Here is an 18,915-nt window from a genome sequence, read left to right as displayed (position 1 = left end):
CCTAACACGAAGGGGTGTGATTCGAGCGGAAAGGCTTTCTGTCATGATTCCGTGCTTTTTTCACCTAGTGAACAATTGCAAGGGTGATTTTTTTACTTATTTGCACGACAAGAAAACACAAGCGGATAGGGTTGTCGGGAGCACCGAATCATTGCAGAAAGGGTTGAGTCTACACGGTTCTCATGTGATGTTTGGACAGCATTTATGAATCAGACTGTGCTAGGGGTTGTACACGTGTTAACCGAGAGATCTGATCGAGAGAATTATGGCTGAAGTCGCACCAGTTCCTGCCGCCGCTGCTGCCGCCCCGGCCAAGGCTCTCAAAGGAAACCAGCAAGCAAGCCAAGGAAATCGGGCCCTAGCGTTGGAGAATTGATCGTCAAGGCCGTGTCCGCCTCCAAAGAGAGGAGCGGAGTGTCTCTCACTGCCCTGAAGAAAGCTCTGGCGGCCGGCGGCTACGATGTGGAGAAGAACAACTCCCGTGTCAAGCTGGCACTCAGGAGCCTGGTAACCAAGGGCACCCTGCTGCAGACTAAAGGAACCGGCGCATCTGGCTCTTTCAAGCTCAACAAAAAGCAAGCTGAGGCTGCGAAAAAGAAGCCCGTTAAGAAAGTAGCTCCGAAAGCGAAGAAGCCAGCCGCCAAGAAACCCGCTGCTGCCAAGAAGCCAAAGAAGGCATCGGCAAAGAAGCCTGCCGCGGCCAAGAAGTCGCCGAAGAAGGCGAAAAAGCCCGCTGCACCCAAGAAGGCCACAAAGAGCCCCAAGAAAGCCAAGAAGCCGGCAGCAGCCAAGAAGGCGACCAAGAGTCCCAAGAAAGCCAAGGTAGCCAAACCCGCACAAAAGGCCTGTTCCGATTTGATTGGATGAAATCCCGTCAAAGCCTTATGCAATGAATGCGTTTGCACAAAACATTGCACGGGTCTCTAGTCACATCTAGTGGGAGTCACATTTTTTTAAAGGCTTTGGAGTGAGTATGACGTGTTGTGCTTTTGCAACGTAAGATGACAACAGCTGACACTGAATTGAGCCCAGACAAAGACTGGATGCCGCTACCTTTTACCTTCACTGGTGTATAGATACATCTTCTAGATGCGCTGGGACACATCATCAGTGATGCTTCCAGAGGTCATCGGGTGTTTCGGGTCTCACAACATCAAACACCCTCGCTCAGGCGACCCAGCTGGGGTTGATCAAGCCCCAACTTGTGTCCCAGCAGCATTGGCCCACTTCTCAGACCTTTTTATCCAAATAAGATAAGACAAGATAAGATAGAACTTTATTGATCCCACAGCGGGGAAATCCACTTGTCACAGTAGCATTAAGACAGAGGTAGAAAGGCAAAAGTGGCAATGTGCAATAAGTTAAAAAAATACAAAAATACAAAAGAAAAAGCAAATAAATAAAGATATATATTCTTCTTCTTTATATATATATATATATGTATATATATATATATATATATATATATATATATATATATAATATTTATATATATATATATATAAGAAGTCAGAATCAATAAAATAAAATAGTAAATATATATACATTAAAAGTAAAAAAATACAGTGCAGAAATGAGCACTGAGTGCAACCTATATATGATCAGTGAAGTAGAAAATTGAGAGCTACACCATAGTATTGGTTTACTGAGTGATGGGGTTTATTGCCCAATGGTATTATTAAACAGTCTGACCGCAGTCAGGATGAATGACCTGCGGTAGTGCTCCTTCTTACACCGTGGGTGAAGCAGTCTCTCACTGAAGGAGCTTCTCAGGGCCACTATAGACTCGCGCAGGGGGTGGGAGGTGTTGTCCATGATGGATGCCTGATCAGCTTGTCCAGTCTCTTCCTGTCCGTACAGCCCCCTCCCCAACAGACCACGTTGTAAAAGATGGCGGAGGCCACCACCATGTCATAGAAGGTCCTGAGTAGAGCCCTGCACACTCCGAAGGACCTCAGCCTCCTCAGCAGGTGGAGGCGGCTTTGACCCTTCTTGTACAGGGCATGGGTGTTGTCTCTCCAGTCCAGTTTGTTATTAAGGTGAACACCCAGGTATTTGTAATTCTCCACCACTGCGATGTCCATACCCTGGATGTTCACAGGCGTGATGTGTGATGATGTCCTCTTCCTAAAGTCCACGATCATCTCCTTTGTCTTGCTAGTGTTGATGTGGAGCTGGTTGAGCTCACACCAACTGACAAAGTCCTTGATGACCTCCCTGTATTCCACTTCATTCCCCTCAGACGCACATCCAATGATGGCTGTATCATCCGAGAACTTCTGGATGTAGCAGTTGCTGGTGTTGTGGCAGAAGTCTGAAGTGAAGAGTGTGAAGAGGAAGGGAGAGAGCACCGTACCCTGAGGGGCACCTGTGCTACAGGCCACCACATCAGACACACAGTCGCGGAGTCTCACATACTGTGGTCTGTTGGTGAGGTAGTCAATGGTCCATGTAGTCAGGTGGCGATCAACTCCTGCTCCCTCCAGCTTCGCCCTCAACGTCAAAGAACATGACTCTCACAGTGATCCCAGTGTTCTCCAGGTGAAGCAGTGATCTGTGGAGGAGGTAGATAACTGCATCCTCTACCCCGATACTAGGCCGGTAGGCAAACTGTAGGGGGTCCAGCGCCAAGCTCACCAGGGGTTGCAGGTGATGCAGGATGATCCTCTCCAACGTCTTCATCAGGTGGGAGGTCAGGGCAACAGGAAGGCACAGCGTTCTCCACACAGAAACTGATATAGTCTGTCATACAGTGAGTCAGTCTGTCAATGTCCTCCCCATGAGGACTGCAGAGTGCTTCCCAGTCTGTTGTTTCAAAACAGTCCCTCAGTCTTTTCCCTTGCCTCAACAGACCACTCCCTCACAGACCTTTTCACAGGTGGTTGTTTATTCACAAGGGGGGTGTAGTCAGGAAGCAGGTTGTGCTCTGAGTGACCCAGCGGGGGGAGGGGGGTTGCAGTGTATGCATCCTTGATGTTTGCATACAGTAAGTCCAAAGTTTTACTGTCCCTGGTGTGGCATTTCACGTACTGGGTGAAATCTGGGAGAGTTGAGGACACAGAAGCGTGGTTAAAGTCACCGGAGATGAGAAGGAGAGATTGGGGGTGCCTTGTCTGAAGCTGAGAGACGACAGAGTGAACGAGCTCACAGGCTGCAGCAGCATCGGCAGAGGGGGGGATGTACACAGTTATCGCAATGATATGCGAGAATTCCCTCGGGAGGTAATATGGCCGAATGCTAACAGCTAGCAGTTCAATGTCTCTAGTGCAGCGTTGTTCTTTAACACTAATGTGTCCTGGGTTGCACCATCTCTTGTTAATAAACATTAATAAGCAATACCCCTGCCCTTCCTCTTACCACTCTCCGTTGCTTTCCTGTCCGCCCGCACGAGTTGAAAGCCATCCAGGGCAATCAGAGAGTCGGGAGAAAGTTCATTTAACCACGTCTTGGTGAAGCACATGAGACTGCACTCGCGGTACTCCCTCTGCAGCCGCGTAAGCACCGTTAGCTCTTCGATCTTGTTAGGGAGAAATCTTACGTTCCCCATAATGACAGACGGTATACATGGTTTATATCGTCTTTTCCGCTCCCGACAATTAACTCCAGCTCTGCAGCCTCTCCTCCTTCTCCGTATCTCCGCGGGGATCGCCGGTCTCTCCACGCAGAGAAGTCGTGTGTGGCTCAGAGCTAACAGCTGATCACGAGTGTAAACAATGGAGCCGTGGTTGAATGGCTCCCCCGAGGCTCTCTCTGCAGCCTCTGTGGTGGACTTGATGGCTCTCCTCTTCGCAGCTCCTGTGATACCGAAAAGGGTGTAGATCTTGCACAGGGAGCGGGGAGCAAAGCCTCTACATCCCACCTCTATATGCTCACAGCACGTTTTCCAGCCCCTCCTTCGGCACTCCACATGGTACTTGAGCCGCTTACGCTCATTGGCCTTTTCCATGCGTTCCTCCCAGGGGACTGTCAACTACAGTAAGAGGATCTGTTTAGTAGAAGTGGATGTCAGCACCACATCTGGCCTCAAGGAGGTTGGTGTCATGTATTCTGGGAACTTGAGCTGCCTGCCCAAGTCAGCCCGCAGTTCCCAGTCTGCTGCGGATGAGAGCAGGCTGGCTGATGATGTCAGCTGTGGACGCAGCTTCTCTCCAGCCTTTACAAAGGAGATTGTTCTCCGACTACGGACATGCTTGTTGTTGACTACTGCACTGGAGATAGCCTCAGCAACTGATTTCAGCACCTGGTCGTGCCACCAGCGGTAGCAGTCCTCTCCAAGAGCTGTTGGGCAACTGCTCAGAATGTGTTCCAGAGTGTCCTTTCCGGGGCAGAGAGGACATGTTGGCAAGTCACTCAAGTTAGCTGGGCTAGGCAGCACGTTGTAGACGGCTTGAATCATGAATGAATCTATAATCTAATCTATAATCTTTAATCTAATCACTAATCCATATCAACGCATCTGCGTTCCAGAGCAGGTTGTTCAAGTTCCGTGCTCTGGCACGGTTAGTGATCACACTGATGCGTACCGTGCCCAAGTCCAACTGAACCGTGCCCCAGCCCACCTCTTCAAGCGGGCCTGGGCACGGTTCAGTATACCGCACCCGGGCACAGTACGGAGCGATCACACTAGTTAAATGAACTGGACTTTGGGGGTCAAACGTTCTCGGGCACGGTACGAATTGCCTAGTGTGAGTACACCCTAGATACCGCGTTTGCATTTGACATGTGTCTGCGTGGTCGCCATATTGGAGCGGTCAGGATCCGCTAGTAAACAAATACAATGTGTATTGAGAGGTGCAGACTTCTCTACAAACTTGACTGGAACTCGCTTAATTCTGAACTGATTTTCATGAAATTTGGTTTGTTATGAACTGGGGAAAAATTGAACATGATACTGGTTAATTGGCATTTAATTCAGTTACTGGGGGCGGATTTAATCAGCTGTATGCCAAAACATTAGCATTCTGAATAGCCACAACTTCCTCTGGGACGTCATGACATCATTCCTTTGCCCTTATTTGAACCAGTGTTGAAAGGAGTGATGTTGTTCCCTTTGTAATTCGAGGAGAATGTTGCCATTGTCACCGCCTAAAATGGTGGACATACTTAACCACATACTAGAAGACTTTGACAAGACTCTGAAAAGACTTTCAAGACTTAAAGTCTGACACCCTCTCACATCTGAAGACAATGTGTCATTAGTCACAGAGTTTTTTGTCACAGACTATGATTTTGCAAAGACTGGGGATCTTGCAGGGTCACTATTTGCAAGACTGCAACTAGATTCCTTTTGAGAATATTTCCCATCATCCTCCTTGATATTATTGGCGCAGTCCAGCATTACAGGTTGCAAACCTGTATCTCTGCTCAAGGCTGTTCAAAAATAAAATAAAATAAAAGTACACGCAGTCAGCGTCACAGGTTTCAGCTTCGTATGCCCTCTCTCGTTCATCAGAAGGGGAGAGAGTGAGATCACAAATCTGTATCTCAATAGCTACACATTTACATATCATTTACAAAATAAAATACAAAAATATACTATTACAGTATATTAGATTTAGAAAATAAATCCAGAGCCTAAATACATATTGCATATCACTACTATATGCATACTTAATCACCATTCACATATTTAACACAGCCTACATATTTGTAACATAACATATAAGTATGAATCTATCACATTACTATATGTAATATATAATATTATATAATATAACTGGATATGTTATATGCACACCGTAATGACTTGGAACATGCTCTGCCTAATTAACATAAATGCACTGCATAAACAGCGCTCACCATTTTATAGCGAGACTCACGCAAGCTATAGGTTATGCAAGATAAATTCACAAACATTCCATAGAACAATCCACATAAGAAATCAACACACTGTGATGTTTCCTGTTTGGTGCTGAGAGAGCTCACCTATTGGTTGTTGACAATGTCCACATCACGATTTGCATCAGCCAAGATTAAAAATTTACGATAATATTAAACACGATTGATTTTATCAGAACGTCAAGACGAGAAAAAGACTGACTTAAAACAGCTCGGATTACCACTTTACACCAAACTATCAAGATCACGGGAGCGCGCCACAACTCTAGCAAAACTCTCATGATTTTAATCTGACATTGGAAATTTGTCTGCGACAGTGAAATCGCTTGAAAGTCGTTTGGTCTAAGGCCGGCATAAAAACCATAAAACAGCGCAAAAGTCACGGTTTGTACTTGCATGAGAGCAAACACTGCTGCATGCTTGCAAGCAAGTAAACTTGCTCTGTTTTATGTTTCTGGGCCATGTGCTTCGCACGACGTCACTTGTCGGGTGGGTAATGACACTGTTTAGTTTAGTTTATTCGTTTATTTATCAGGGACCGTGCACAACATATGAGTTGCACCAGATTTAGCCATGGGGCTAATTTGCATTTGCAGTCCCTGGGCAGGTAGCACATTAAAACATTAAATACATTACAAGCAGGAAGCATGACATAGCAACTTAATATACAACATTCACAATGACATTACATTTATCTTGCACCGAAGGAGCCGTAACAACGACTAACTGCATGATTGGGTGGTCTTGGGCCAAACTTTTAGTCTTAATTTAACAATTGTTAAACTTACAGATTCTCTAAAGTTAGTAGGTATTGAGTTCCATTTCCCTGCTGTCTTGACCGTGAATGCTGTTTGTCCAAAAGCAGTCTACCTGAATTGCACCATGTAATCTTATCACCCTACCATTGTTCTCTAAGAAGAGATAAACATCTTGACATTGGAGGAGGTGCCAGATCATGAATCACATGTTAAAAATACCAATAGGGCAAGTAACTGCAAAATAAATAAATAAATATATAAATAAATAAATAAAAATACCTGTCAAAGGTCAACAAGTTATGCCCCAGGAGTTTTCAGACACTCTGATGACTTTGCCATGCTCTGATATTGTTGTCAATTTGAACAAATGTAAGCAGTATTTAAGTCACATGACTTTTTTGTATTCAGCACAAGTTCAGCTACAATAATATCAATTATAATATCATAATTGATGTTATTTTAACATTAATATAATAAGTAGTATGTATTTCATGATTGTACTTTTTAAAAAAATAACGTAAATGAACCTGTTGTAAGAAGTAGTTTTATAGCTGTGCTGGAATGTGTGAAAAAACATTAAAAACATTGTAATAAACCATTTTGGTGACTTGAGGTGATTCTGTTAAGTCTTAGGTATTTATCAAGCACAAACACCTTCATCTGATCCATTGATATGGACAATTAAATGGCCATCTAAAAATGTCCCTATTGTTTTGGGATCAAGAGTTGGCAGTGGGAGGGGTAATGGCTTTTTACACTGAATACGCAAAAGGAGTTGTTCACAGGTCAGGCCACACTTCCACTGACACAGGCACATGATCAGAGCTGGCTCATTTGTGAGGAATCTTCCTTGTCACACCACACAGCTGTGCAATGAGCTCCAAGTCTTTGCAGGGAGGCCAGCTGTTTGTGGAGGATGTATGCGTTTGTGGCAGCAATGTCCAGAAAAACAGTTTTCTGTACCACTTCATTGCTTTATACTGTGTTGTGTAGTACTGGAGCAGCTGGTCAGAGAGGTCAACACCCCCCATGTGCTTGTTGTACTCCACAATTGGTGAGGGGCATGGAAGAGTCTTTGTTGTCCAGCCCCCATTTCTTGGCTTCACCCTGCGCTGCACTGTGTCCCCAGTGTAGGCTGCGTGGATGGTGGAGCAGACAGAGACCTCCCGCGTGTCCATCCACTTCACAAACACCAGAGGACCATCCCTAATCCACCTGATGGTTCCTCTGCCAGACTTCTTATTCAGTGCATTAGTTTTGGTGTGAGGGCAGTTCTTCCACTTCTCCCTGTATGTACCACAAGCACCAATTTTTTGTCCATATAAATCCATGAAGAGCTTTGGACTTGTGTAGAAACTGTCCATGTACACGTGATATCCAGAACCCAGGTAGGAACAATTCATCAGTGACATGACATGAGTGATATGAGAGTCCTTGTCCTGTGGGGAAGTTGTTTTCTTCCTGTGTACACAGCAAAATCTACAGTGTACCCATTGCTTGAATCAGCCAGCACAAACAACTTGAAGCCCCACTTTGTCAGCTTGGGCTTCATACATTGGGTTATTCCTGTATTTGCCTTCATTGCAACCACAGCTACATTCCAGTGAGGATGATAGAAGGTTTTGCAGGGGTTCCGTATTATGTCCAGCAGAGGTCTTGCTCGGAAGAGGCTGTCATGTGCTGATGTACCCTTTTTCTTGCCATTTTCAGCATCCTTCTCGGGATCACTCATGCAAACGTTCCAGGAAATCGTTCTGTATCTGTCCCTGGACATCACTGTTGCTGGGAATGGCACAGCGTAAACGCTTTTCTGCCGCCAATAGTCTGTGATCTGCTGCATCCTTATCATGCCGATGTACAAAATCAGTCCAATGTACTTGTAGAACTCACTGATCCCCACAGGAGTCCACTGGTACTTGTACCCCTTTTCAACTCTCTCGGCAGCGTGTTTGTTAGTGTTGTCACACAGCGTTTTGACAGTCCCCTCTGAGAAGAACAGCTTGAACAGGTCCAGAGGGGTGTGGGTGTCTGCTGCACTCAGCTGCACTCCAGGTGTTCTTGCAGGCTGGAATCTTAGCCCTGGCAGAGCCCCATCAGCATCTGTGTGTGTTTGCCATGACTGTGGTGGCTCAGCTCCTTGTGCAGAGTGGGACCTGCACCTCTTTGGTGGCACGCAAGGCAGCACTTCCTCTGGTGCATCTTCATCCCTGTAAATATACAACAATAAACATTTTAGAAAATGTTGCAGTATGCTAAATAAGACCTAGTATTGGGGCAAAGAATGCGCATAAAAATAGGCAACTTTTGATGGGCTGTGAAAAAAAGAAATCAGACTGCACAAAGTTTACAGTATCTTCACTATTCAAATGACAGTGTTTATATCCCGAATACTCACTCAAAAAGCCCAAGAGTTCCAGCTACACAGCATCTTTACGAATTTCAATAAACGTTAGCCCATACAAAACACAGCTAACTTAGCTAATTTCAAGTAACGTTTGCCTACATGACATGCAAATCCCCGAGTGTGATAGTGAGAAATGTTTACACTTACTCATCCAGTTCATCCTCAGCTGGGTTAAGCTGTAGTTCAAAATGACAGTGTTCCTCATCAGGGTCAATTTCTGGATCTGAGGAGCTGTCATCATCGCTCAGAATGCCCTCCAAGATGTGGTCTCGCGCATCCAGTGGTCCAAAGTGTCTTTCCATCTTGCTCCAAGAAAACACTTGGAGGTTTCTGTCAATGCTAAATTGGTGTTTATACACCAACAGGTGTGAAGCATTTAATCTATGATAGGGCCCACCTACAATTGTAAAGCAGCAATAAATGACCTTCCTACATGGGCCCCTCACAGTTTCTGGGACCCGGTTGCACCATCGATTTTTATGCCAGTGAATCTATGTTCAAGATCTGCATTGGCGACGATGCAGCAGACTCCAGGGGGCAAAATCGCAAACTTGGGTTTACCTCAAGCCAAATGACCACAGGGCTTGTGAGGGTTTATTTTGTATTTGCTCGGTAGATGTGGTCATCTAGGGTAGGACAGGGCAGACTGTAGCAGCTCACCTGAATGCAATAAAACAATACAACAAATTTAGTGTATTTGCATTCCATAATAAAATTTGATATGCACTGTGACCTACATCATGAATATGAAAAATAACAGTTTACAGTGATGGCAGCTCTTCACTTTGAAATGCAGGCAGCAGAAATGTTGCCGTTACTCTGATCAGTTCTAAAAGCAAATCTTGACTGCGGAATGGTGTATTAGTATAAGGAATACAAGGAAAAATGAAACAAAATGCCCCTCCTCCCATCTAGTCCCCTCCCACAGCTGGAAGTACTACAATCTCCACTACTATAGTGCTAGTATAGTTCTACTTCTACCCCGAAAATTTGGTTCAAGTTAGTTAAATATTAAACATTTCACAACCCAGATAAATGTATTGCAGATTTTAGACGATTATATTCAGATGACTATCTATCAGCCCTCCTGAGATTTGTAGCAATCAGTGCATCGGTCCATAGGACGATCTCGACAAAATGATTTTGCATGAAAGTGTAAAATTTACTCAACTTACTGCAAACTTCTACTTCCACATAACAACTGGGTGGAGATTCCAAACTGCTATCCCCCTCTTCCACAGTGTAATAACAGCCCACCATGAATTTAATGCTTCCACCTTGCCTGTCCCGTGGATTCAGAGAGGGAGTGTTGACAGGCTGAATCACTCAGAGTGAGTTCTGAAGACAGACCAGCTCTCTCTGCTGTGTAGAAGGTACATCAGGACACAGAAGGAAGGACGTCACAGTTCAGCTGTACTGACTCGTATAACTCAATGGATGAAGGTTTCACACTTACTGTTGGCTGTAGCAGCTCACCTGAATGCAATAAAACAATACAACAAATTTAGTGTATTTGCATTCCATCATAAAATTCAATATGCACTGTGACCTACATCATGAATATGAAAAATAACAGTTTACAGTGATGGCACTTTGAAATGTAGGCAGCAGAAATGTTGCCGTTACTCTAATCAGTTCTAAAAGCAAATCTTGTTTGTTTTGTGTCCTTAATGGATGCACTGACTGAGTTATTATTCTGTATCTGTGGGTTCCCTCTCTCTTTGTATTCTGATGTGGTGACATTCAGTTTTAAAGCATATTACATATTGCAAAGTCAGATATTGCAAAACATTTGGAGAAGCACAACAAAGGTTAGCAAACTGACTGAAATCAGAAACTGCATTTTTTCTGAACTTTTAAACACTGGGGTTTCTGCACAAAGTTAACTAATGAAGTTAACTAAATGGGTAAATAATCTGTGGATGTGTTCAAATGCAACGCAATTGTATGATACAAAAATAATGATCAATAAAAGATGCAATTAAGAGAAGGAAAAGGAATTGCTTACCCAAAACTGTTACTGAGTATCTGTTGCTGCGCGGAGATGAATGCTCAACATGTCATGAATGTACAGTGTAGAAACACTTCAGATTGACTACTGAGATGATTGTTGAAGGAAGGCTTTTCCACTGGAGCAGTTCAGTGCCAGTAAAGTAGTGATCACAGGCTGGGTGTTTGGTGCTCTGCTGGTGCTATTTTACCTCTTTGTAGAAATAACACTGATGCAGAGAGACAGACTGGGGAGCCTCACAGCTCAGCAGCACAGTGTCTCTGTCTCTGATGACAGCAGTGCTCACTCTGATCTGGGCCTGTGGTAGTTCTGTATGAAAATAAAACGTATTATATACTTCTTTCTTTCTATTAAAGCACAATTCTGAACTAAAGCTAAGAGCAAATTACAGGTACCCAGTTAAAAGACAAGTAATAGCATTAATCCGAAAATATACTCCATTGTACCTGAAAATATACATTGGTTAGGGGCAAATGTAGTAAATGTAAGTCCTGAGTATTTACACATTGTTGTACCGTTGATAATATTTCTACAGTTTTGTCCACATACTGACCAATGAGAGACAGAAGCTGGGGATGAGGAGGTATAAAGGGAGGTTCAATTTACAATCCAAGGTCGTGACAAAGAGAAGGGATGGATAGATGCTCTCGAATGCATAGTGGGATACAGTGTAACATAAATCAACATTCACACTGAATGTGTTCACGTGTAGCACACGTGGCATCTGCCCCACCTCTATATAAGATTATGATTATGCACCTCGTGTCATTTGTGGTCTTGGAGCCCCATCTAATGGCCATGTTAGGTAGTGCTGTGAATTATTTTCTGTAACATTGTTATTTCAATAGGTTAGCACGTAACGCTAATTCTTTATTGTTCTGTATGTCTTTCTTTGTAGAAACCACACACACACCCACGCAGGTGACAATTTTGTCAATAAACACCTTCAACTGGCAGATCGTTTAATCAGTGATTTGATTGATCACTTTGGTGGTGGACTGAAATCTCAAGAACAAAAGCAAACGAGAGATATCGCTAACGTCAGCCATTCTCTACCTGCCGGTTTTGAAGAACCTTTACATCACATTCTTTAGCAGACGCTCTCACCCAGAGCGACCGACACAGGTTACAGTTCTTTACAATGTTATCCATTTATACAGCTGGATATTTACTGAGGCAACTGTGGGAGAATCCCGTGGACATAGTTTGATTTGCGCACTGAAAGTGTGTTCAGGGATCGATGTTCTCGTATACTCAGATTACATGGTGATGACCTGAGTACATATGGAGAGATCTGCTGTTCTGAGACACTTGTGTGGCTCTTAAAAGAGCCGTTGGATATCCGGTTAGATGGAGTAGTCGTATTTTAAGCGCGCTCTCCTCGAATGCGGCGAGCCAGCTGAATGTCCTTGGGCATGATGGTCACCCTTTTGGCGTGGATGGCGCACAGGTTGGTGTCCTCAAACAGGCCAACCAGATAGGCCTCGCTGGCTTCCTGCAGAGCCATGACGGCAGAGCTCTGGAAACGCAAGTCGGTCTTGAAGTCCTGGGCAATTTCTCTCACCAGCCGCTGGAAAGGCAGTTTGCGAATCAGCAACTCGGTAGACTTCTGGTAACGGCGGATCTCTCTCAGAGCCACTGTGCCGGGCCTGTAGCGGTGAGGCTTCTTCACACCGCCTGTTGCAGGCGCGCTCTTACGAGCAGCCTTAGTAGCGAGCTGCTTCCTGGGGGCTTTACCACCAGTAGATTTACGGGCAGTCTGCTTGGTCCTAGCCATCGCGACGAAATATTTACTTCTTTCTTGACAGAAAAGTAACAACGATACTCTCAGCACATGTTTATAAGGCGTAGCAGGCAAAGGCTGATTGGATGAGCTTATACGGAGCTGTCATTGGTCCGCACTTCAGTTCGTTGTCTGTGGCCATTGGTTCGTTTCTTCATCGACTCTGCCGCCTAAAATTCAAACATCTCTCTGCTCCCGCCTTCTTTCTCAATCTCCTCGCAAAGCTTCCTCCCGCACAAAGCCCTTTGTTCCAATTTTGTAGCTCTCCTCCCTGTAATTCTCTTTCACAGGGTGATGGGAATAACCGTTCTTTCGGCTCCGTTCCTTCCCGAGAGCCGTTCAATAGAGCAGCTCATCGTTCTTTTAGGGGGCGGGGATCACTAAGTTTATCTGCGAAATAATCATATCGTATAATACTACTCGTATTGCCAGACATGTTATCATTGTGTACTTACAACGTAACCGCCCTTTGAAGGCGAAAAATCACTCTCGCACCAAAGAGCCGCTCAAAACACTCGGATAGGTCACAATAATTTCACAACCTACCGAGTCATTCGAGTTGCTAGATAATGCCGCTACAGTTCGGACTCACGAGACAAGATCAACCCGGATTATCATCAAGTACACTTTGTATGAGTACGCAGTCACATTTTGCAGAGTCGCGTGAGGCCGTTGAAATATATTGTTGATCAATACGTTGACCGCAGGTACACTCGAGTAAAGAGCGGTTTTGCACATTTTAAAGACACCAGTGGGTGGCTCTTAAAAGAGCCTTTGGGTTACTGGGGTAGTGGTGGTCGCTGCAGCAATTACTTGCCCTTGACGGCTTTCTCGGTCTTCTTGGGCAGCAGCACAGCCTGGATGTTAGGCAGAACTCCGCCCTGAGCGATAGTGACACCGCCCAGGAGCTTGTTCAGCTCCTCGTCGTTACGCACTGCAAGCTGCAGGTGACGGGGAATGATACGGGTCTTCTTGTTGTCCCGAGCAGCATTACCAGCCAACTCAAGGATCTCAGCCGTAAGATACTCGAGCACGGCCGCCAAGTAGACCGGGGCACCAGCGCCGACGCGCTCGGCGTAGTTTCCTTTGCGGAGCAGTCTGTGAACGCGACCGACCGGGAACTGGAGCCCAGCCCTGGACGAACGCGTCTTGGCCTTAGCCCTGGCTTTGCCACCGGTTTTACCTCTTCCGCTCATGTTTAGCCTCGCCTTGCTGCGTTTACTCAACAACTGTCAAATGAAATGACGCAACCAACACTCGCGAGCCTAACTTATAGCTACAAGAAACGCATTCATTGGATAAGGCTTCGATGGGATTTCATCCAATCAAATCTGAACAGGCCTTTTGCGCGGGCGTTCAACTTTTACAATGTTACCGGTGGAGAATTCAACGTCACTAAAATGTATCCGTACAACAGCCTCCACACTGAGCCATTCATCATTTGCAAACGCATAGCCGGCATGAATACTGATATGTATAGTTACACTCGCTTATTTAATATGCCACACAAATCGTAAACACATACTCTTGATTGAAAGGTGCGATTTTATTCTTATTCCTCCTGTACATATTTTTACTTTCTATTTTTTTATCATTACATACTTTTCTCCTTTTATCTATTTTATTTTCATCTCTGCTTAATTCTTGATGCGTTATTAGGTAGTAGTCTGTGTTGCTCGTCTGTACTGTTTATTTCCCAAGTGTTTGTGAATTACTTGTGTACAGTGATAAATCTTATTTCCCACTCGTGGAATCAATACTGATACTAATTAACACGATTCAAAAATTGCTGCTACTGGGACGCTATGTAGAGCGTGTGCATGTTACTGCGCACGAAGGTCTGAACCCAGCTCATTTCTGTTGCCATCGGCATATGCAGCGTGTAGGGAGGCGTGTAAAGGGAGCTGCACATGTATTCACAGAAATCGAGCTGGCTTACAGTCACAACTGCAAACATACAAGCAAGAGAACTAAACAGAACGTATTTGCGCTTTCACGAATTGATTGGGTGGCTCTTAAAAGAGCCTTTGCGGTACGAGAAATGAAGTGAGGTGTTCACTTTTTCTTGGGAGCCGCTTTCTTGGCTTTGGTGGTCTTGGGTTTGGCCACCTTGGGCTTGGCTGCCTTGGCTTTCTTGGGACTCTTGGTCGGCTTCTTGGCTGCAGCCGGCTTCTTGGCTTTCTTGGGGCTCTTCGTGGCCTTCTTGGGTGCAGCGGGCTTTTTCGCCTTCTTCGGTGACTTCTTCGCGGCGGCGGGCTTCTTTGCCGCTGCCTTCTTTGGCTTCTTGGCAGCAGCGGGTTTCTTGGCGGCCGGCTTCTTTGCTTTCGGAGCTACTTTCTTAACGGGCTTCTTTTTCGCAGCCTCAGCTTGCTTTTTGTTGAGCTTGAAAGAGCCAGATGCGCCGGTTCCTTTAGTCTGCAGCAGGGTGCCCTTGGTTACCAGGCTCCTGAGCGCCAGCTTGACACGGGAGTTGTTCTTCTCCACATCGTAGCCACCGGCCGCCAGAGCTTTCTTCAGGGCGGCGAGGGACACTCCGCTCCTCTCTTTGGAGGCGGACACGGCCTTGACGATCAATTCTCCAACGCTAGGACCCGATTTCCTTGGCTTGCTTGCTGCTTTCTTTTTAGGAGCCTTGGCCGGGGCGGCGGCAGCAGCGGCGGCGGGAGCTGGTGCGACTTCAGCCATAATTCTCTCGTTCGGATTTCTCGACTAGCTCGGATGAACAGAATGTAGCACAACCCGATTCAGAACTGCTTTCCAATCTGGGAGGTTAGCCGTACTTAAACCTAACATGAGAACCGTGTAGACTCAACCCCTTCGGCAATGATTCGGTGCTCCCGACAACCTTGTCCGCTTGTGTTTTCTCGTCGTGAAAATCAGTCAAATAATCAACCTTGCAATTGTACACCAAGCGAAAAAGCACAGAATAATGACGGAAAGCCTTTCCGCTCGCACCACAACCCTTCGTGTTACGGAGTTCTGCTATATTTTAGTGTGACGTGCCCAAAACCTAGTCGCTTTGCGGGGAGACGGAGCCGTTCAGATTGCTTTTCGTGCAGATTTTCACACTTAAAACGGCTAAAACATTTGCTGTACGTTGACATCGCGTGTTATCCATTCACGCAAGACCCATGCGCATCTCGAAAAGACTATGCCAGTCGTTTCTTAACCGAACGTGAGTTTTAATTCGGACTCCTTTTGTGCCAGTTAAAGCACACATTAGACCGTGTTTCCTCTTCGCTGCCCTTGGGTGAGATTTTGATCACTACCGTCACCTGCCTCTCTGTAGTAGTGCTCGCGTATGTTATCGGGGCTTCTCACTTTTTTGGGGGGCATACAGCACAAACTATTTTTTATGGTTGCCATTGATGAAAACCAGATCGCGCAGGAAGCAGGATGATATTACATTATTTTCATCTAGCAGGCGCTCTTATTCGGAACGGTGAAGCAGCTGTGGGTTAAGTACCTCGCGGAAGGGTATAACAGGAGTGCCCCGGTGGGATTCGAATCAGCGACCTTTTAGTTATGATCCCTGCTCCTTACCACAACACCACACTGCCGCGATTACTCTAGCTCCTGATATCCATCCCCCTACCCATACACTTTCTCTCTTTCTCACTCTGTGTGCCTGGGAGTGAAAGAGAATGAGAGAGAGTACTGAAAAAATACTGGAACTCCCTCTGAAGTCATGCATGTATGTGTGCTCATGTGAGAGATAACGAGAGAGAAGGAGATGGAAGAAACAAAGATATCAAGAGAAAATGGCCTCAAGGTTGTTACTCCGTTTTATAGTTTCTTTAAATCATTTATTGAGTCTTCCATTTGTCTCCATGATTCTATAAATGCCAGGTCATAAACTTTATATAAAAGTATAAAATGTAGTATAAAAATAGTATAGTAAAAATAGTATAAAAGTATAAAAATATAAAAAGGGCTATGTTTCACTTTTTCTAATGGAAGGGTCACTCCAAAAAAGGTCAAAAATTAATTTAGGAGCTTTCCTCTGCTGTTGAACTCAGAAAGGGGTCGTTTTTGACCCCTGAGACAACACAATCCTTGAGGCATACTGGGTTGGAACATGCCTTCAATTCAAAAGGACATCAAAACATAGCTTGTGCTTCACACACCATGCAGGTGACCAGTTGGAATGTATGTACTCAAATGGAAGGTGTCAAAAAGGGCATTCAAAACGTTTAAGATCCTGGAAAGTCGTGTGTAGGCCTACCTGTAGCTGTGTGTTTGAGGCTATATCGTTGTTGAAAGGACATGAACACCCTTTCAGAGATATTGAGCGTGATCGACAGAAGACAGAGTCATCAGCTGATCCTGAGCACATAAGTAAACATTGACTGGAGATGCGTGCGGCGCTTATGTAGTCGATGTCTTTGCAAAGCTGTCGTGGTGATTATGCACACGGCTTAAAGCAACAGCTTCAATGTTTTACTGAGCACCTCGGGGCGCTGTAAAAACATGAATTTAAACCATAACGCACCCCTCTCCGAGCGTACTGCCGGGGCCACAATGTATCTTGCTGTAGTGAAGTGAATAATATGGGAGCAAGCCTTTTGCTCAGGCGCCCAATTTTAACAATGTTACTGGGGGAGAATTGAACGTGTACCAGAGTATATGTGTACAACAGCCTCCACACTGAGCTATTCATCACTTGTAAGTATAGGCGACATGTATACATATGTATGGTTCTCTCTCTATAGCTCGTCTGTACGGTCGAGCTCACGCCCCATACTCGATCTATATAAAGAGTGTATGCAAACATTTTGCCACGATCTCTGCCCAGCCAAGTATCGCTGGATCTCATTGGCAGATTCTTCTGACTCGGATGACATTCAAATTCGATTGGCTGACTTCCTTGGGCGGGAACACCACATGCCTAAACGTTAGCCGTCTATCGAAACAAAGGACTTCTACCGCGCGACTCCCTCGTTTGCGCTTTTTTCTTTTCTATAATTCTATTTAATATATATTATAGAAATCTAATTTATTTATAAATAATATCATTTCTATAAAAAACCCTTTTCTGCGAGAAAGTTTAGACTGTGTAGGTGACAGTCAGGAAATACTTCCAAGACACATCTGAAAAACCAACAATAAAAGAACCTGCGTAACCATACATTAACTATACATCAAAAAACACGATAATCTATAAACATCTTATGCACGCCAAACTATGACATCAGGCATGAGACTTTTTTTTCTACCTCAGATACAAGAGCTAGCTCTTCTATAACTACAATGAAACATATCCCACGTCAGTGGTCTTTCGTTCTTACTGTCCAGTTTACGATTTCAGGCGACTGACCTGTCACATTACGAAATGCTCTAAGGTCAGTCAGGCAATGGGACACATTTTTAACGCATTTAACACACATTTAAACCAGACGATTCAACAGCAGCTCTTCTCTGCAGTTTTCGTACTGATATCAGCCGTGCGGCATCCTTGGTCTCCTGACATGTTTTCGCACCTTTCGTACTCAACACAAGTTTGGCTCTCAGAAAGCGTCGTTTTTTCATGCACGATAGAGCCACCATAATCATTTATAATATTTGTTAGTGTCCTAATTTATGGGCGACTCCCAGCTCCCCGTTCGAGTGCTTGGTCTACAGATCTTTTTTTTTACAGCAAGTCGCCCGTCGCCTTCGACGGCGCAAGGCGATACCGACAGTCAGTTAAGGGCTAGAGTTTAGTTACGGCCTCGTAGACTGCGAAGGGAGCAGCACACAAGCACAACAACGTTACATGTGTCGTTGAGCGTGGAACGTTTGAGACTCTCAAATGGGAAAAGTGGGCGGCTCTTAAAAGAGCCTTTGGGTTGCTTTTCACTTTAGGATTCCGTGCAGACGTGACGCTTAGCCTCCGAAGCCGTACAGAGTGCGACCCTGACGCTTCAGAGCGTACACCACATCCATGGCAGTGACAGTCTTCCTCTTGGCATGTTCGGTGTAGGTAACGGCATCACGAATAACGTTCTCCAAGAAGACCTTCAGCACACCGCGGGTCTCCTCATAAATCAGACCGGAGATGCGCTTAACACCACCTCGGCGAGCCAAGCGACGAATTGCGGGCTTGGTAATACCCTGGATATTATCGCGAAGAACCTTACGG

The 18,915-nt window shown here is 45.1% G+C and overlaps 3 protein-coding genes and 1 pseudogene across 4 annotated transcripts; 1 reads left to right on the top strand and 3 right to left on the bottom strand.

Moving 5' to 3' along the window:
* The first annotated feature begins 265 nt into the window (after positions 1–265).
* LOC118770943 lies at positions 266–867 on the top strand (annotated as a pseudogene).
* Positions 868–12,377: 11,510 nt separating this feature from the next.
* On the bottom strand, positions 12,378–12,788 carry LOC118771338 (histone H3). The gene has a single exon (XM_036519302.1). The coding sequence runs from the start codon at positions 12,786–12,788 to the stop codon at positions 12,378–12,380; it is 411 nt and encodes a 136-aa protein (XP_036375195.1).
* Positions 12,789–13,603: 815 nt separating this feature from the next.
* On the bottom strand, positions 13,604–13,990 carry LOC118771341 (histone H2A-like). The gene has a single exon (XM_036519304.1). It carries the CDS (start codon positions 13,988–13,990, stop codon positions 13,604–13,606), a length of 387 nt encoding a protein of 128 aa, XP_036375197.1.
* Positions 13,991–14,829: 839 nt separating this feature from the next.
* LOC118771336 (histone H1-like) lies at positions 14,830–15,479 on the bottom strand. 2 transcript variants are annotated; one of them, XM_036519300.1, is made up of 2 exons: positions 15,117–15,479; positions 14,830–15,077 (listed from the first exon to the last, which is right to left on the bottom strand). In XM_036519300.1, exons 1-2 carry the CDS (start codon positions 15,477–15,479, stop codon positions 14,850–14,852), a joined length of 591 nt encoding a protein of 196 aa, XP_036375193.1. In that variant the 3' UTR covers positions 14,830–14,849. The 2 variants fall into 2 exon arrangements, with proteins under 2 accessions (XP_036375193.1, XP_036375192.1); XM_036519299.1 differs by having other exon boundaries at positions 14,830–15,479.
* Between the last annotated feature and the right edge of the window lie 3,436 nt (positions 15,480–18,915).

This window comes from Megalops cyprinoides, chromosome 24 (assembly GCF_013368585.1).
Source record: "Megalops cyprinoides isolate fMegCyp1 chromosome 24, fMegCyp1.pri, whole genome shotgun sequence".
In the NCBI taxonomy this organism is placed as follows: Eukaryota; Metazoa; Chordata; class Actinopteri; order Elopiformes; family Megalopidae; genus Megalops; species Megalops cyprinoides.
Note: the sequence above shows the minus strand (reverse complement) of the source record. Positions and strands in the feature narration are given on the sequence as shown.

Coding starts and splice junctions, on each gene's coding strand:
- LOC118771338 (XM_036519302.1), bottom strand. CDS start 12,788: ATGGCTAGGACCAAGCAGACTGCCCGTAAATCTACTGGTGGTAAAGCC.
- LOC118771341 (XM_036519304.1), bottom strand. CDS start 13,990: ATGAGCGGAAGAGGTAAAACCGGTGGCAAAGCCAGGGCTAAGGCCAAG.
- LOC118771336 (XM_036519299.1), bottom strand. CDS start 15,479: ATGGCTGAAGTCGCACCAGCTCCCGCCGCCGCTGCTGCCGCCGCCCCG.